The 19,286-nt window shown below is 37.0% G+C and overlaps 1 protein-coding gene across 3 annotated transcripts in view; it reads right to left on the bottom strand.

Annotated features, from left to right (window-relative positions):
- Positions 1 to 19,286, bottom strand: part of NIPAL2 (NIPA like domain containing 2) — a 114,590-nt gene that overhangs the window by 35,593 nt on the left and 59,711 nt on the right. For 2 of the 3 annotated variants that reach the window (XM_012762003.3, XM_012762001.2), the window contains exons 3-4: positions 18,471 to 18,642; positions 4,294 to 4,353 (exon numbers count right to left, since the gene is read on the bottom strand). In XM_012762003.3, the coding sequence (XP_012617457.2) occupies positions 4,294 to 4,353; positions 18,471 to 18,642 (232 nt within the window). The remainder of the gene's footprint in view (positions 1 to 4,293; positions 4,354 to 18,470; positions 18,643 to 19,286) is intronic. The other variant, XM_076005134.1, reaches the window with a different exon arrangement.

Genomic DNA, 19,286 nt, shown 5'->3' with positions numbered 1-19,286 from the left:
ATGTCAAACCATGTGGGAATCCCCTCCTGTAACTATGATCTCTACAGACTGCTCAGGCTTTCAGCAGCTCAACCTTAAAGGAGTCCTAGATTGGAAAGTCTCAATATGTAGTGAATCGAAATAGTCCTGGACCCACCACCTGAAAGACTCCTGTTCTTGAAGCAACTCTGAAACCAAAAGTGCCAATCTGTCCTTTCAACTAGAAACGATGGGTCACTTGGCTATTGTGTCTCTTGACATGCTATCTGGGGAAACCCTTTCTAGGTGACTTGAAGTAATCGAAGTACTGGTCTCTGGAGAGTGCAGATGAGTTAACTGGAATTTTTATTTCTATGATGACACTATCTGGACTTAAATCAACTAGGTTTGCACAGGCTATCAGATTTGGTATTTCTGATGAGTGAGGGAGAAGAGAGAAGATACTATAGTTTTTGGCTGATTGGAAGGGAGAAAAATCTGGTGCTTTTAAAAGAAAAAATAATCATTAAGATAATTTAAAATTATTAATCCACTAAGAATCAGAGTACAGTCCAAACCCTGTCATTGAGTTAATAATAGTTGGCAATTCCTTTCAGACATAGCTTTTGTGAGGTCATTTTTTCTGAGACCAGTGGTGAAAAGCTTCATAGCCACAGAGAAACATTTGGCAACAAATTAGTTCAGCTTGTTTCCACATGGCCCCCAAGTCTTCATTTGTTCCATCACGAAAAACAAACTTTCATTTGCTTGAAGCAGGGAAAAATAAATGGTTTTTCTTTACACATTCTGACAATTTAATTTTTAGCATGCTCATATGTTAATCTTTAAAAAACACCACTAACTACTCTTTTCCCTATTTGGTTTTAGTCCCTGTAAAGAAAAAAAAAATGCATTCTTTGCTTTTAACAGAAAGAGCTAATTTTTCTCAAGGCAACAGCAATAAGGTCCAAAGAAAATACATGCAACTTAACACTTTACTGAATGAGATTGGGGAAAAGTCCTTCCCTGGACTTCTCTAAGGTATGAAGTGGGTTACTACATCTCAGATAAAGACAATCTTATGATGTTGCTAGTTGGTGACAAAGGTATGGAATAGGAGACTAAATCTTTTTTTTACTCCGTGACACAAGATTAAAGGCAAAAAGTGATTACTTTTAACTACAGTTTGAAACAAATGGGACTTAACAGTTATATACCCCTACTCAAAAAGCATTAAGTTAGGAAGGGGGGGAGAACCAACCAGAGTTGTTGGAAATCTTACCTAGATTACTAAAGTTTGCAAAAATATCGTAATGAAGGTTTCCTCTCATTAACTAGTACAGTGTAGTGGTGGGTGGTGGTGGTGGTGGTGGTAGCAGTAATGATAATAATAGCTAACATTATTGAGCACTTATTATGTGATAGGCCCTGTTCTAAGAGTTTTATATACATGAACTAATTTAATTCTATGAAGTGAGTATTTATATCTTTATTTTAAAGATGAGGAAATTGAGGCTTAAAGAGCTTACTTATGTAACTTTGCAAGCTCTCTGACAGTAAAGGCTCACCCTAAGCTGTTGTACTATATTAGGTTGCTGTTGTTAGAATGCTGGTCCATCACATACTAGTTATATGACCTTGGGCATGTTATTTTACTTCTGTAAATGGGTTATTCCAACATTTAAATGAGATAGTCCATGTAAAACACTTAACATAGTATCTAGCAAGAGTGAATTTTTAAATAAATATTAGCTGTTATTAAAATACAAGAAATTAGCAAAGAATCCTAAATAATTAATTGGAGGTTTTATTTTGGTAATTTGCTTTCTTGGTGTGTGTGTGTGTGTGTGTGTGTGTGTGTGTGTGTGTGTGTATGTTTCCCAGTCCTTATGTTATATTTTTAGTATTAGCTCTTAGAAATCTCTTGGGAATGAAGGTAATCGTAGAAAGTATGACAATTATATTGACAGAACTTTCCATTTCTTAGAGTGCTCTGAAATGAATTATCCAATTTCATCCTCCAAACAGTCATATATTTGTCAGCACTTGAGGCTTCAATAGTAGGTTGGCCACACAGTTGATAGCAGAAGTTGAATCCAGATTTGAAGTCATGAGCATGAGTTTAATTTATATTCTTTAATATTGAGCTAGTTTATTGCTTTTAGTAATATTTAGCTGATGTTGAGTTTTCTAAGTTTTAGCTGTACATATTGATATTTGTACTTGTTCTTTTCCATAGTTCCTACTTTCATTTATTTTTTTACTGATCCTTAGAGGCAGCAGTTATCATACAGTATTAAATAGAAACTCACTTTACCTTTCTGCACCTTTGTTAGCACTTCTCATGTTCTTCCCTTTGTATGTCCTCCTCCAAATGCCTATGTGTGTCCTACCCGGTTGTCAGAACCAATTCAAATTATCTTTAAAACTTTAAAAATTATCTCTGATATTCCTAGCTAGTGTAATCTCTCTTTATTCTAAACCAGTGGTTCTCAACTTGGGGTAATTTTGTCCCCCAGGGACATCTGGCAATGTCAAGAGACATTTTGGTTGTCAACAGGGGGCGGGAGGGTGTTAGAGGCATCTAGTGGGCGCAGGCCAGGAGGGGATGCTAAACATCCTACGACGCACAGGACAGCCTCCTACTATGAAGAATTATCTGGTCCAAAATGTCAGTAATGCCGAGGTTCAGAGACACTGGTCTAAACTAAAAGCTCATGGCATTATGTTACATATTATTTTCTACTTAAAAAAAAACCTTCTCTCTCTATATATTTTATCACAGACTATAAATTATTTGAAGGCAGGGATTCTGTCTTAATCATCTTTTTATCACTAATATTCAAGATAATCCTCCTTTATATTTATCTGCATTATCTCATTTAATACCTTAGATTAATTTAATCATTAATCAACCATTAACCACAAAAGATGACAGACGTTAGATAAAAGGATTTAAAGTTCCTTCAGACATTTAATAAATGAGAAAAACGATATAGGAACTAATTTTTAATGTATAAAATTCAGGCATTGGTCATTCTTATTTCTGATTCCATACAACGTCCCCAGATGATTCCATAAACCACAATATATAAAAAAGAGTATAAAAAATAATGTTGAAAAAAGATACAATCCACATGTGAATATATTTAGAAAAACAATTTAACCATGAAAATCTGACATTGTTGACTAAAAAGATCTGCTAGCTGAATCAAACCAAGGAGGAAAAGAAAACGTGAAAGCACTTTCAAGACGTTAGGCTCAAGGGAAACATGATCAGGGAAAACAAATGCTCAGCATACCAACACTGGTGTCACATTTATAGCTCACATTTTTAAAAAAATATGATCTCCCTGGAAGAGAGTAAGCATTGTTTTATTTAAAGTGCCTAAAGTATCTATATTCATTATCATATGTCAGCAGCAGTTCGAATAGGACTTTGTCAAGGAAGAAAATATGAATCTCTATAATTCTTCTCAACAATGATATTTCCAACAAGAGCTAAAAGATACAATGAGTAAATGATGGCTTTGCTATACAACAGAAGTCTTTCTTCCAGCCAGGAAGGCTATTATTATTTTCCATTGATAACTGTATTATTTCCAAATAAAAATTTGAAGAACAATGTTCCATGTTACTTTTGAAAAGTGCTAACTACAAATTTAGTAGTTGGTTGGTGCATCTAATTTTTTTGTGGTTCTCATTTTTATGCAGTACTTTTGCGTAAGAATATAACAAATATGTCCCTTAAAGTGGAATTGTCTATTAGGTAACACAGCTACTTTCATTGAATTTTATTATGTTCATAAATATTTCATAACAATATTATAAAATAATAATTTGCTATGGCCAATGGCATAGGCAGTAGTCACAATGAAAATGAAAGTATTTCTTGTGAGAAGAGATGGCAGCACAAAAACAGAATAATGTTCATCTCTACATGAGATTTACAACCATTTCTGTAATTTGTTTCCAGGGTTTTATTTTTATTTTTATTTTTTTTAAGACAGGGTCTTCTTGCTCTATCTCCCAGAATGGAGTACAGTAGTGCAATCACAGCTCACTACAACCTCTAACTCTCAGGCTCAAGCAATCCTCCCACCTCAGCCGCCTAAGTAGCTGGGACTACAGGTGCATGCCACCACGCCTAGCTGGTCTCAACTCCTGGGCTCAAGTGTTCCTCCCTCCTTGGCCTCCCAAAGTGCTGGGGTTAAAGGTGTGAGCCACTGTGCCTAACTTTGTTTCCAGTTTTTAAAACACATGTTTTTTGTGGATACCATTATTTATACCCTGATCAATCAATGCTATAATTATATGAATTAAATAATTACTTACCTAGTAAATCTGAGGCTCTCAAATTTTCTTTCAGAAATGTAACAGAGATAATGGCACTACCTACAAAGAAAATGGCCATTAGTGGTAGTTCCAGTATAAAAACATATATTATACAATGCCATTTTAAACAAGTTAAGCAATTTGTGTCTTATGCCTGACAAGCTGTGTCTTCATCAGAGACACCCAGCAGCTGTGGTTATAAAAATGACTTTCTTCCCCCTCATGGTTGGGGATACATGGACATATGGGTGGTTGACAATGGACCTAGGACATGGCTGGCAGTGCCTGGTACACAGTAAGGGCTTAATGCAAGTTCACTGAATGACTAAACAAATGAATGGAGAGAAAGAAGTAGGCAGAAAGAGGAGGAAGGGCTGGAGAGACAGGAAGAGACAGAAGGGGAGGAAAGAAGGATGGAAAGAAATTTAAATATGTCCCAAACTGAAACTCATATCCCCGGGTCCGTCCTAGTCCTCCTCTATTTCACACCCCACATCCAACAGGCTACCGGGTCTAAGTCTATATTTCACTGCCTCTCAAGTCCCCCTCCTCTTCCTTTGAGTTGTCACTGGCCCTTCAGCCCCAGCTGCTCAGGTCAGCTTCTCCTCTGGCTTAGGCCATTATATAATAGCTTCCCCCCTGGCCTCCCTTTTCTCCCTTTTCTAGGTACCACCACCTGAGTAATCTCTTTCAAATGCAAATCTAATGTAAATCCACAGCTTTCAAACCTCCAAATGGCTTCTTGTCATCTTCAGGACAAAGGCCTCATACCCAGCTCCTGTCACTTTCATCACCACATCTGTCCTTATTTGTTCCGTAATCTATGCCCAGCCTTGCTGAAATCATCACAATTCCCAGAATCTACCATATAGTTTCATGCTCAATGGCTTTTCCACGTGCAACTCTGCCCCCATCCTAGTGACCAACTCTAGACTCTGGCATCACCTTAGAATTGCCCCAGATTCAGCTGACCACTCCACCCTCCTGTGGCTTTTTCAGCACATCTAAGGTTTATTTGCCTGTCTCTCCCCAAAACTATCAGTTCCTTTTAGTCTGAGATAAGTCTTCTTAGATTCTTCTTAGGTCTCCAGACTTGTGTGCTAGTATCTAGCACACAAAAGGTATTCGATAAATTTTCACTGAATGAAATCAAAGAGCATTTGTGGGATCTCAGTCATGCAGCAGCTGTTCGTCATATTTTAGACCCTCTTTCCCCTTACTGATGCCACTGGACTCTCTCCTCCATAGTTGAGCCAGAGTCTGCTGATATCACCTCCGGTATGAGGGGTAAGTTGAACATCTCTGAGTTGTTTATCTTGTGGGGCCATTCCTCCATGAGTACAGGCATGGGAAAATCTCAAATGACAGTAATGCAAAAAGATACACAACATAATGTGTTGTGTAAATTTTTAACAAAAATTATTCTCTGGTTGTTTTTTAAAAGTAAAAATACAAGAAAGAAAAATTATCATAAAATAATATCATCGACTAGAGAGAAATTCAGTTAATATGTCAGTGTTTTTATTTCCCTTTAGTAGAGATCAAACTATAATGTAAAATTTCTTTTCTCAGTTTCCTTAGTTACCACATTACAATTTGCCATCTTTGTAAGAATTCTTCATAGACATAATGTTAATGTCTGTATAATAATCCATTAAATAGATGCTGTTGTTGAATTTCAATATGACTATATCTGGTATTCTGGCAATTTATTTAAAACAAAATAACAAATCCACACCAGAAACCCTAACTCAAGATAAGCTGGGATCCTCATATTTTTTTTCTGTTTTTTTCCCCTCAAACTAGCTCTCTCTCATTCTAGTTGATCCTTGTCCTTCCAAACTTTTCCTGGGCAGGTTATTTGTAGGAATGAAAGTGTTACACAGAATAAACAGATCATGGGAAATGTTCAATTGGTGTGACTTTAAAACATGAAAGCAAGATTTTCTGCTAATGTATGAATACGTGGCTCATTAAATTAAGAACTGAATTGGGGACAGGTATAAAAATGTATAATAATTTTCTATTTCAGATTTGGAGCAAAATAATTCAGGGAAATTAATATCACATGTAGAGCACTAGAAAAGTTTATAAAAAACAAGACCTCTTCCCCATCCCTGAATCACTGACTTCCTGTATAATTAGGTAAGGACTGTTTCCAAGCAGAAGGAGATAGATTAGTAATAAAGAATAGGTGAAGTATAGCTACACTAACACCTATCAAATGCCTTCTATTATAACAATCCTTAAGACGACTATTTCACAACAAAGGATTTCAGTAAGAAAGGAGACATTGCTTACATGGAATGAGAAACTTCTAGAGTAGTAGGAGACACGGAGATAATCTACTCCAGGTCCTAAACTTTATAACTGGGAAACTGAGGTCCAAAGAGTTTGTCTGTCTATTGGCTGATCTATCCATCTAACAAACATTTATATTCTAGCAGAGCTGGAACTGGCATCCATATTTCCTTATTCTCAGTCCAGAGCTCTTTCTAGTATATTACACTCATCACCTTCCTTGAAGTAAGAAAATACATCATTTTCCTTTTATTCTTGTTGCTAGGCCACGGTTTCATAAATAATTTTATTTTCAGAAGGAAGAGGGGAAAATGTTATGTGGGAAATAATTTCATTGCTAAAAGCAAAAAGGACATGATTTGGTAAAAAACTGGAAATATAACACATGCATCAAATTGTATCACTTGCTGTAAAATAATTATCAGAGTTTCATGAAACATAAATATGCTGCTCTTCCTTTCTGAAAGAATTTAGAAGCCTAATGCACTTTCACTTCATCCAATGACATATTTTTTCTGTTTTAAGAGAACATGAGATTTCCTACAAAATTTTTAGATGAGAGAATAAGAAGATTTTTAGCTTTACTTATCTAGCAAAGAAAGTAATAAAAAAGGAACATTCTATTAAGATACATTTACTTGTAACTCATTTATCTTGCAAATCATGGTAAAATGAGAGCTGTGCTAAGCAAAAAGATAGTATCTGAGGAACAGCTAAGAACATGACTTCTAAGTAGAGTAGTAAATTTTTTAAATGAGAAAAAAATAAACTGAAGTACTCCCATACATCTCTGCAATCAAAGATCTGTCAAACCCAACCCTATCTAGTAGTTGCTGTAACAATAACCATTGCCTAATGAACACCTAGAAAAGGGAGAAAGTTATTACACTTTTATTCTTATAGTAAAATTTAATATTCAAAAGTAGAGCATTTCAAGATCAATAGTTTAGAAAGCATTAAAACAGAACACATCATAAATTAAGCAGATTTGTACTAGGTATGATGAAACTATAGTTATTTGCTTCAGCATTTGCAGTTTTGTGAGCATTTTTGGTTTGAGGCTTCTTTGACCAGAGGCTCATGAATGCTATTCCCTTCTGGTCTTAAGAAGACACTAGTCTACACAGAGAGTGCTCACTGATCTGAGTGATTAATTAATAAATACCTTTTCAAGGTGTAAGGAAAATCAGGAGGAAGATGCATGTCCTCCTAGGTACACAGTAATGTCAGAAGGTTAATAAAATGTCCCTCCACTTAGGCTATTTTCCCAGGCAAAACTTACCACCCATGCTCAATGGACTGTTATTCTAGGCAGGTGGGAAAAGTTTTTAAAATTTGACACCCTTTTCCCCCAAGCTTTTCAACAATTAATGGTGGATAATGCTCCTGCAGTTGCCCAGAGAGTTTTCTCATCCTGGGGCCCACATACAGAACTCGTGACAGGGGGTCTAATCTGAGCTGAGCTGTCTTCAACACGTTCTTATTTCATTATCCTTAAGGAAATGCTGAGCCGGAAAGGATGAGCCTGATTCATCAGGATGCAGTGACGTGGAGCATAGACAGGAATTAGACAAAAAGACTTCCCTACTCTTTTGTTACTCAAAATATCACTCCAGGTGAAAAGTAGGAGGCCCCCCCAGGAAGCACGGTTGGGGGCCACAGCACTGCCTAGATGGCCAGGTGCTGTGCTGGGCTGGGCTGGCCGGACACCCGGGTTCTAGTTTTGGCTCTGTCCAGAGCCAACTGTGGAATACAGCACAAGTTAACATGCCATCCCCTGGGTTTTATTTGCTTAATCAGTGAGATGAAGTATGTGTGCTTCATGGTTTCTAATTACCCTCCTTGCTCGAATATATTATAAATAGCCAGTTATTAGAAATAAAAGCACAGAGATCAAGCTGTGCCCTTTCTGTTTTCCTAAGTGGCTTAGAGTATTTGAGAGAAGAGAGACAGGTCTTCTGTTTCCCAAGATGACCGTGGTCTGCAGTGCAGATGTGAGTGAAGCACCAAGATCTGATGCATCACCCTTTCCTTACTTAGTGATGGTGCGTTTTGAATCGAGTATACCCCCCAGTAGGGAAACCCAACCCCGATGGATAAATGAATGGTCAAGAACACAAATAATTCATAATGAGTAGACAAACATATAGGAAAAAGTCCAAATTGCCAGTAATAAAAGAAATACAAGTCAAAGCCAGGTGCTATTTCTCACATGCAATTTCCAGGTGATCGACAAGGAGGAAGTGAAGTTAGCGCTCTCTCACATGGCCAGTGCCACTGAATTGAAAGAACCTTTCTGAACAGTGATATTATAATATCTATCAAGAGCATCATTCTTTGGTCTAGTAATTCTGCATCTGTGAATCCGTCCTAAGGAAGTATTCCAAAAATAGTCTCAAGCCTAAAGGTGTTCATTGCAAAATTATTTTTCAAGGTGGAAAATTGGAATAATCTCAATCTTCAGCAATAATGGATAGAATATTATGCAATCAATAAAAATTATGATGGAAAATTATATAAAGATACTGAAAATTTTTATGCTATAATGTTAAAAAAAGGTAGAAAATTATATTTATATAATGATTATGATATAAAAATATATAAACAATAAGGTGGCTAAGTATTCTACTAAGAGTTTGGCAGGGAATAATTAACTCCTATCCTCCCAACACCTCTATGATATGGTAGTGGTGTTATCTCATCATACAGGTGAGAAAGCTGAGGCCCAGATAGGTTACATTCATTACACAACGTCACACAGTGACTCCTGAGCCAGGCTTGGGACCACAAGGGCCATAATGCATTTTTTTAAAAAAGGTGAAAAGTAATATACCATGGGTACAAATAAAATTTAGATAAGGAGAATTATTTTAGTGATCTATTACACAGAATGGTGACCATAGTTGATAATAATGTATTGTATATAGTATTGCAAAATTGCCAAAAGAGTAGATTTTAAACATTCTTTCCACAAAGAAGAGATAACTGTGATGTGACAGATATGTTAATTAGCTTGATTTAATCTTTCTACAATGTATACATATATCAAACCATCACATTGTATCCCATGCATATAGATAATTATTATTTGTCAATTAAAAATTAAAAAAATAAATTTAAAAAAATAAACAGAATTTTTTTTTTAAAGATCATATACCAAAAGCCAAACATTGGTAGGAGTCATGGGGGGAAAAAAAGACAGCAGGACTACTATCTATAAAGGGAAAGGATGTAAACGCCTCTTCTAACATTTGCTCTGGTGGAAGATAGTGTCTCCACGGGGCAGTTTATTAATGTATCTATTTGCCCTTGAAGTTGTAATGCTTTATGGTCGGGAAGAATCTCAGCAACAATGATGATGGACGGACTCCTATTGGTGAGTCATTTATTCTCTTTTTGGCCATTAAGTGTCACCTAGGTTAGCAGTCAGAATGGAGATTCATTCTGGCCTAGGTTCACATAAGAACACATACAGATGAGCATTCTGATTCAGATTTCCAGATGAAAATAGATAAAATTAAAGCCAAGCAAGTTTTGAGGGGTTTAGCCAAGCCTAGATGTGGGGGAGGGTGCAGTCCCTGGGGGTGGGTGTGTGTCCTGGTGGTGAGCTTCCTCACGGTTTCTGATTTACTGAGGAATCAACCCAGGGTTTTTCAATCATTCTCCTCTTCTCTGACCATTCAGTTTATGAAACTCAGTCCAAGACTGGTTGCTATTGTGGAAGAGGTATTTACCTTAATGTGGTCAAAAGTTGATGCTCTAAGATCTGTAGCAGGCCACAAGAGAGGAAAAAAAAACACCTATAAATTAATCTGCATGAGAGTTCAGAAAAATTGTACAAACCTGATTTGAGTTTTCTTCTGTAATAGCTACTAACAGGGATTAGTAAATGAGAAGTTAAGCACCAAATGTCTGTATGTTAGCAATTAAACCCAAGGGCAGATTTGTACATGTTCATTTAGAACTTCGTGTTTGTAGAATAGGTAGATAGGCATTCCCTTTTAAAATTTGAAACATTAAAACATATGTATGCTTTTTCTTAAACTCTTTTGCCCCCCAAATGATGATTTTTTTTTAAATCAAAGGCTTAATAGTGCAGAAGAGAGTTTAATAACTATTTAAATAGCCATATATGGCATGGCTATTTTTAAATGATTTTGTTCACTTTTACTTATTTCTCTCTGTTTTAGCCTTTTTTTTTCTTTAACCACTGCTTAAAGACAAACTAACCCAAAGTTAGAACAATCAATTAATTATACTTTAATCAACCGTGATTATGGATATAATATTCTTACCTGACCCAGTCGGGGAGATAAATACCCTTTGATTGACAGGTTACAAATTCACATGCCTATAGGGGCCTATCAGGTGATCCTTTAAAGAGGAAAAAATAATGAGGAGGATGGGCCGGTGTGATGAGGGGTGTGGGCAGGGGTGAGGAGGGGGTGGGCTGTGGCGATGGGGGGTGGGGGTAGTGTGGTGAGGGGCAGTGGAGTGTAGGGAATTAATTATACAAGATCAGTGCTAGGTGGCAGACATAATTCAGCCCTCGCCAACTGCAAGTACATTGCTATCAAATCTGATTCTTTACGACTAAAATCCATTTTTTTGTGTTATGGTCTCTAATTTTTAAACAGGGGAAATTAATTCATATTCTTTAAAAGCATTGTTCGCGCCAAACAAAACACAGAACCAGCTAGCTCTGGTGTACAGGCCTTGAGTTTGTGAACTCTGATCTAGTCTACAAATGAAAACTTCATCAATTTTCATTTCCTGGGCATCCAATTTATTGTATAACCTCTATGATCTGAGGAGAGACCGGGATGTATGTTTATAACATAGGAAAGTAGAAGACAAACCACTAAAGAATTTTCTGTTTTATAAAAAATGAAATCCCCATGATGTGAAAAGAACATATTTATATAATAATGCTACAAACAGAACCTCACATGTAAATATCTGGCTTGTGGTTTCTGACCACTTATAATGGCAACTTTCTTGTACTGCTAAAAAGCAAACCACAAAAACATTTTCACGTCAGTCACAATCAAGCTTCACACACGTAGACACACGAAGCGTGCTCAAAGGCTCAGTCAACTCTAACCATACTGAGGTACTGCCCCCTAATTATCATTCCCTGTTAGTTGTAGAATTTTAGGGAAAAAAAGTATGTCAATCACAATGCACTCCATAGAGTTAAGATTTGAAGATTTGAGGATGTGACAGTTTGAAAAATGTCTTCTTACAGAGAGAAAAGTTATCCTACTATATTCATGTTGGCAGGAAGAAAAATGTCAAGTAATTCACGTTGAGGAAAAAAATTGCTATTGTCATTGACTGAAGACAATGAAGATAGACCATTGTACAGAGGCAATTTGCATAATTTCAAATGAGGAAATTTTACCTGGATTAAGAACAATAATCCTTTCTTTTCTACATCTTTCTTGGCATGCATTAATGATTAAACTTGAAAAGACTCCAAAAAAAGTAAAAATACTACCACTGACAAGATTAATCCTGTATTATAAATATAATTGCATGTTCCTTCTTCATTAGCAATTTCTCTAGAAATACTTTGTGGCATTCTCAAAAACTAAGGATGGGTAGAAAAGATGTTCCAAATAAAGTTTTCAAGCTTTAGAAATGCTTTCTGCTGAGAGTGTATGAGCAGACATAAAATTAAAGCTTTGGAGTTTTATTCCACACATTTTATTAGGCTGGTTTTTGGGGAAATATGCGAAAGCAACTAACTAAAGCCACTGAGAAAAGAGATATTTTCTGCATATCTCGAACATTCAAATAAACATCCATGTGAAGTGCCACTATCACAAGCATCCTGTGAAGTTTTAGAGTTCGGATGACTTCATCCAGGCTGGCACCAAGCACACTGCTCTGAAGGACAGAGAGAATTCATGGCATCTAGGTTTGTGTAACGCTATGGGTCACTTGCTCGTTGGTCTGTTTATGTTTCCTTTCATTTGTTTCTAATAAAATCTTGGAGACCAAAGTTTCTGCTTGACATGACTTCTTTGGAATTCCAAAACGCCTCACCAGGGCTTTCTGGCTATGTTATGACCATCGTCTAATGGATTACAGATACATTTCGGCTTACGGCTTCATAATGGCACAACAGAAATACACGAAACAACATATATTCTACATTGTGAATTTTGATTTGAGCAAAAGCCAGCATATTTGGGGAAATTAGAGATGGAAAAGACTTATCAGTCGTACATCTCATTCTCTCCTCATTTTCTCAGTACAGTTAGCTCTCCAATCTTAATCCAAATTAGCCCAGTAACAGGGTGGCTACTTCCTTTAAGAAATCTTCTAGGGCCAAGGAGACCTTGCTGCTATTACTTTTCCATATAAAATTCTGAGTGTTAAATTTTATACAATGCATCCTAAATTCACTCACTTCCATTCAGCTGGGCAACGATTAAGTATAAGGTAACAAGTTTATGTGTCTCATACAACATCTGGCATAGTGGATGCTCATTTAATATTAGTTTCTTACCTTTATTATTTCATCTAAAGTCTTGCCTGAATTTAAGTTGGAAACAGGTGATATGTTCTCTGAACTCTTTTATAATCACTATACTCAGAGGCATAGAACTGAAAAATGTCACTGGTGCTTCAATTGTGTTCTATTTCTTCCTTCCTTCCCCTGCAACAATTTCCTTCCATATCCCACTCCCTTGCCACCTCCTAGACAAGTTAATTTTATTCTGAGTGAGGTCTGCCATAAATCTCCTTAATTCCATGTGGCTCCAATTCTTTGAATTCTTGATAACTTCATTATTTTTAATCGCCTCTAAATGCTTAGGCATAGCATAGATCACAGTCATGAGAATAAACAAAAAAATGGAAAACATTAAATGTAAGGCCACTGTGTAGATACACGAACTCAACCCCCCAAGAACAGGCGTATAGACCGTTAAGTATTCACAAGAGTGAATATTCATGAGTCTTTTGCAATGAAATGTTTAACCATTATGCTTCATCAGGAATTGAAATCTTTTAAGCAAGTGTTTTTCTCTTACAGCACCCTAGAACAAAACATCCTATTCTCATTTTATCAAAATTCAATTCAGCCCAATTCTACAGGTTGAATTATATGATTTCCCTGTATCATGTTCTCCTGGAAAGAGCAGACGTCAAGCAACAAGATATATACATTCACCAGACTTCTGGGTCTCCGTTACATGGTGAAGATTGAAACAGGTCATTGTGCCCACAATGAGAGTTGCCAAAGGGGAAATGTAGGTCAGGGTGGCTGTGTGTGGTTGGACAGGTTGGGCAGGTTGTACAGTGCACAGAGACTCCACTATCTGAGGAGGCACCACACTACATCTCAGACCTTGTTAATTTGTATAATTCCCAGGACAATTTTCTGACAGATGGCACCAGAGTGTCCTGCTCTAATAAAATCAATGTATTACAATAATTTGTAGACACACAGAAATAAACACTCAGAGGCACAGAACTGAAAAATGTCATTGAAAGGCTGCTTTTCTAAAATTCACACAGATAAGAGGAAGGCCTATGTAGGATATGGCCTGTTTAACTTAGTTTAGAAGCTAGGAAAAGCCTCCTGAGGAAGATGGTTTACCTGAGGCAAGAAGTATCAGCAGTAGTTTAAAATTTTATTATAAACTCCACAGAATATCCAACTTAATTTCCTTTTACTGGATTTCTGGTATAATAAATAGTTTCCCAGAAAACATATTCTCAAATCACAATTTGATCTGAAAAACATCTGCCATTTGGCCTCTCTGTAGTTAATTAGCAAGTGAACAAAAGTGCTATGAAGCCCGAACAAAAAGATGGAAAATTGCACACACGTCTATTAATAGATTGTTATGCTTTTCCTCTGACAAACTCCTGTGTCTGTTTTTTAAAATGTGCTTTGTCTTAGTAGGTTATTTGGAAATCCTGGTATTTCCCAACATGTTACAGTAGGGAATGCACGGAGGAGTTGAAAGTTAATGGCTGCTTAATGGCTGAACAAATGAGCTGTGAGGATCCCACTTTTCTGCTCCCTTGTAAATTAACCATCCAATGGGCAAGAACAATGAAAAGCATTTCTTGAATTGGTCCATCCATTTTAGAGAAATTAACCAACAGCCATCTCCAGTGGCATGGAAGTATACTCCATTATAAAGAATAATGTAGTTTGTTTTTACATAATAATAATTACAAATCACAGTGACAATAGCTAGTGTTGTCATTACGTCAAATACTGTACTGTGTATCCAACACTGCTCTCACTTAGGTCCTTGTGTTTACTCAGTTCTTTTCCACAGTGACCTCTCAGATAGAAACTATTTTTGTTCCCATTCTACAGAGTAGGGCTCTGAGGCATAAATTGGTTTTAACAACTAGCCCCAGGTCACAGAGCTTGCCAATGGCAGAACTGAGATTTGAACCCTGGCAGTGCGTCCCTAAAGTTTGTGCTCTTGACCATTCTGTGGCCCTGGTTTATTGGAGGGAGTATCCAGCCTAGGCTCTAGATGAAATTGAAAAGCATTAATTAATGGAAACACAAACACGAATCAACGTCTGGCATTAACCCCATACTGCTAGAATAAATAGCACTTTACTCAGAATAAGCTTTTGGACCTATTATTCATGGAGAAAGACCTTCAGTGAGAAAAGTAAAGTAAAATGAAAAGATGGCACAGGGACACAAAATCTCTGCTGCTCTCTCTCGAAAAGCTGGACCCGAGCCTGGCCATTCGGACTCGCCTATGCACTGAGATTATTCCCTGGTGTACAATCTCCACGGCCAGGCACGGGCTGCATCTCCGGCATGATGCGACTGCTTGTGAGCATTGTCTTCAGAATTCCCTAAAGGGTTTTCTGCAGAGCTGTTGTCCCCTGAGATGCTTCCTATAAAAACACCTGCAGTGGATAGGTTTGGGAAGCCTGGCCTACGACATCTGCCTCTGAAAGATTCACAGTGAGCATGGGCCCGTCCTGGGCTCCAGGAAGCCCCACGCTAAGGAAATTTGTGTAATCTTTTAAATCATAAACTGCAGAAATCTATTTGATTTTGGAATTCTTTGCTTCTCAGAATACCTATGATCTACCTATAAAACTAGTGTTTGGGAAATGCAGCCTGAAGCTGAGCATGTCAGTGAGGAACAGGAGGATACACAGAGAGAGGGGGAAAAAGAATGAGGAGGAGGATGGTTCAAGGTGGGAAAATGTGGGTGGAGAGCAAACTGAAAGCCTCCCCCCCCATATATATATATAGCACAGGAATTTTGATTATGTAAGACAAAATAGCAGGCCTGACTCATTAGCAATCGTATGTGTAGTAAGCCTAGGACACATGTTGGCCTGTACAGTGTCTCCTAACTTCTGAAAAGGGAAAAGGGAGCACAGTGTGTTGGTATGAACCAGACCACCTAAGAAGAGGAAAGATGATGAAAGTCTTAAGGGACTTAACATACTAGCACTTAGGGCTAAAACTATCATAATGTTCTGGATTTTAATTGTCTTTTTTTTTTTTTTTTCAAAACAACCAAGGACAGAAGAAAAATCAGAAAAAGGCACGCAATTTCCCATGCAGCATTGCAATAGATAGTTATCTTTTTTTTTTTTTTTCTTAATTCAAAGGGAGGTTTGATTCCTTTCATAAAACGCCCAAGTGATAATACGGGGAAAAAAGTTTTAGCATCGAAAAGTAGAGATTTTCTGCCTCATCTTTTAGACACAGCCAAAGATATACCTGTTTTGAAAACACCTTCCCCTTCACTTGGAGTTCTGTAAGAGTTTCTAGAATCTTTAGAAAGAATCTCCGGGTAACAGGGAGTTGTTCTAGGGAAAGTCCTCCATTGCCAGCAGTCCTGTACCCGCCCACGTCGCTTTGTAAGAACCTAAATTCACCTCGGGAGTGCTGTGGGAATGCTATTTATGAGCATATATTACTGTTTGCAAAGATTGTAAAGTAGGAAATGATTTGTGTTAGAGGCTGTAAGTTCATTTCTTTGAATCACGTTAGATGGGCAGAGAGGGAGGCAGCTAAAAATATTCTGAAGCTGAAATATTAATCTCGGCACTAACAGCACACAAAGAAAACCGATCTGCAGCATGAAGAAAGGCCCAGCTGTGAAAGCAGTGGGCTCCAGGCTGGGAGGTGGGGGCGCTGGCCTGGCAGGGGACTGGGGGGAACAGGACGCTCTTTCTGAGCGGAAGGTTGGGAAAGTCAAGCTTCCAGTTATTAATAAGAGCCTGGAGCAAGTCATGCCCGGATGAGCAGATGCACAGGCAGCTCCATGGAGGGTCTGTGAGGGGGTGCCCTGCTGGCCCTGAAGCTCTGGAAACTTCCCAATTCTCACCTCAGGCCCCACAAGGCCTGGCTATATTTCATTTCTATGAAATCTTACAATATTTACATCAACATTCCCCCTTTGTCTGAGAGAGCTAGAGTAGCTCCCTTTCTCTTACATCCTCCCCAAAAAAACGTTTCCCAGGGCTGGGAGACAGAGATACAAGGAGAATTTCAATACAATGTAGTGCACTCGCCCCTCCCCCAGCTAGCTACCTGATACGCATGTTTTTCTTTGGCTATTTCATGGAAACGGAGCATAAAACAGAATAGAAACAAAACTAAAGATCAGCTCTCTGTGCACGGTCATTGTAAAGAATAACACACGTTCAGAACAACTGGAGTCTGTAGAGATAAGCTGGCAATATAATTAGATCTTTTATGTGTTATTTCTCACATTTGGAGAAGAAAAGTAATCTAGAATGTTCATGTACATGTTATGCACACTAAATAGAAAACAAAGTTCACCCAATTTGCTCACTTTATCAGAATGTTAAAAATGGTTATTACATAAATTGTGTGCCCCTTCTGAGTAGTAACAGTATAGCTACTGTAAGTAAGCAATTTCTAGAAAGCAAAATTAGTGTTTTTTGCTAAATAGTCTATCATATATCATGAAAGTATTTTAAATAAAATATCTTAAATGATTAAGAAGAGGAAACTACTTTCAAAATAAAATTCTCCTTGAATATACACTGTTTCAGTTTAAACTGTGCTTTCAAGAATATCATAATTTTTTTGAAAAAAATTAAAATTGGGATACGTAAACACAAGATATACTTGATCTAATTGTTAACAGATAATGACTATCAACCTGTTTCTATTTCAATGGAGGTTCTAAATTCATAGAAATTTAGAAACATGCTGTTTCCATAGCAGCAGATAAAGAGTAAAACCAAAAAGATTTTATTGATTTTAACAGAGCTTAGAGAATTTGTTCTCCTTTGTAGCTGTGATTTTTGCTTTTTTTGTTGTTGTTGTTATTTGTCTTTAGCAACATCTCATTTTCTCTTTTCCAAATGTATTTAGTAAATTACATAAATTTTTAATATAGGTAATTGTGACATTACTATAAAATTATACATTCTTATAGTAATGTAGAATAACCAATATTTAATTCTTCATGTCAGAGAGATGCTAAACTATGGAGTCAGGATCAGGCATCAAAGACTCCACATGTAATATCAGCTTAATATATGAATAAAACATTGTATTACAAATGTTCTTAGATAATTCATTAATGATTAAAAGCACAGTATAACATTTTCTGTTACTGTAGATTTGTTGAGAATCAGACACTGGGAATCAGGCTTTTAAATGTAAGTGTTAGAATTACAAAATGTGAGTTTCTTTGTGGTTAATGTGGCAACGTGACAGTGAGTAATGGAAATTAGTAGCATAATTTTCCATGTTAACATGCTAAGAAAACAGGGAATAGGCTTTCTTCTTTCGTGCATTTATTGTTTCAGTTGTATGTTTTTCTCCAGTTATTCTGCTCTCTTGAAATTTCCATTTGTCAAAACTCAGAACAGTGGCTCACCTGTAACAGACATGCAGCCTAACGGGGCGATGAGAGTGATGGGGGCAAATCCATAGGCTGCAAAGTTCCCCGTCTCTCCCACGGCCATCAGTAGGATTCCAGCCCACCACAGCATGCTCTTGAAGTATGGCCTCGGGTACTCTTGTTGTGCCAACTGAAGATGAGAATATTTCTGGAAGTAAATCAGAACATAAATAAGAAAATATTTCCACTCAATTAAAACTTGTCTTGAAAGTTTTGGTCCTATAAATCTGCATCGTGGCTTTTAAATTCATCCTAAAATTAATGGAGATTATTACAGAGCAATTATTATGGTCTCCTGTTTGCTCCACACATATTAACAGTAGAAGCAGCTCATGTTTATATAGTATTAGTTTAAAAAACCTTTTTACATATGACTGTTGCTTAATTCTCATAATAGCTCTGCAAAATAAGGGCCATTATTACTATTTAAAGATGAGATGCATGTTAAGGAGTTAAGTGACTTTCTAGTTCACTACACCAAAACATTTACCTTACAATGTCAAAGAACTACAGATGCCAAAATAAACATTAGTGAAATAAAGATAATAAATTACTGAAGAGAAACTTTTTGAAAGGGATTCGTATTTATGGATCAAAGTACCTACCACTATAAACACAGCAGAGCGGAGTGCTTTGGTAGCTGGGAGTCAGGGGTGACTCTTACTTATATGTGGTTTGAGTTTTCTTTGTATTTGAAATATGTAAATACCCGAAAAACTGGCCAGTAAAGGAAGCCCTATTTCTCTAATGTCTTTATGGTAACTAAACATACTTCCTGATAAGAAGTAGAAA

Source organism: Microcebus murinus, chromosome 7, assembly GCF_040939455.1.
Source record: "Microcebus murinus isolate Inina chromosome 7, M.murinus_Inina_mat1.0, whole genome shotgun sequence".
NCBI classification, from domain to species: Eukaryota; Metazoa; Chordata; class Mammalia; order Primates; family Cheirogaleidae; genus Microcebus; species Microcebus murinus.
This window is presented reverse-complemented; position numbering and strand designations above follow the sequence as displayed.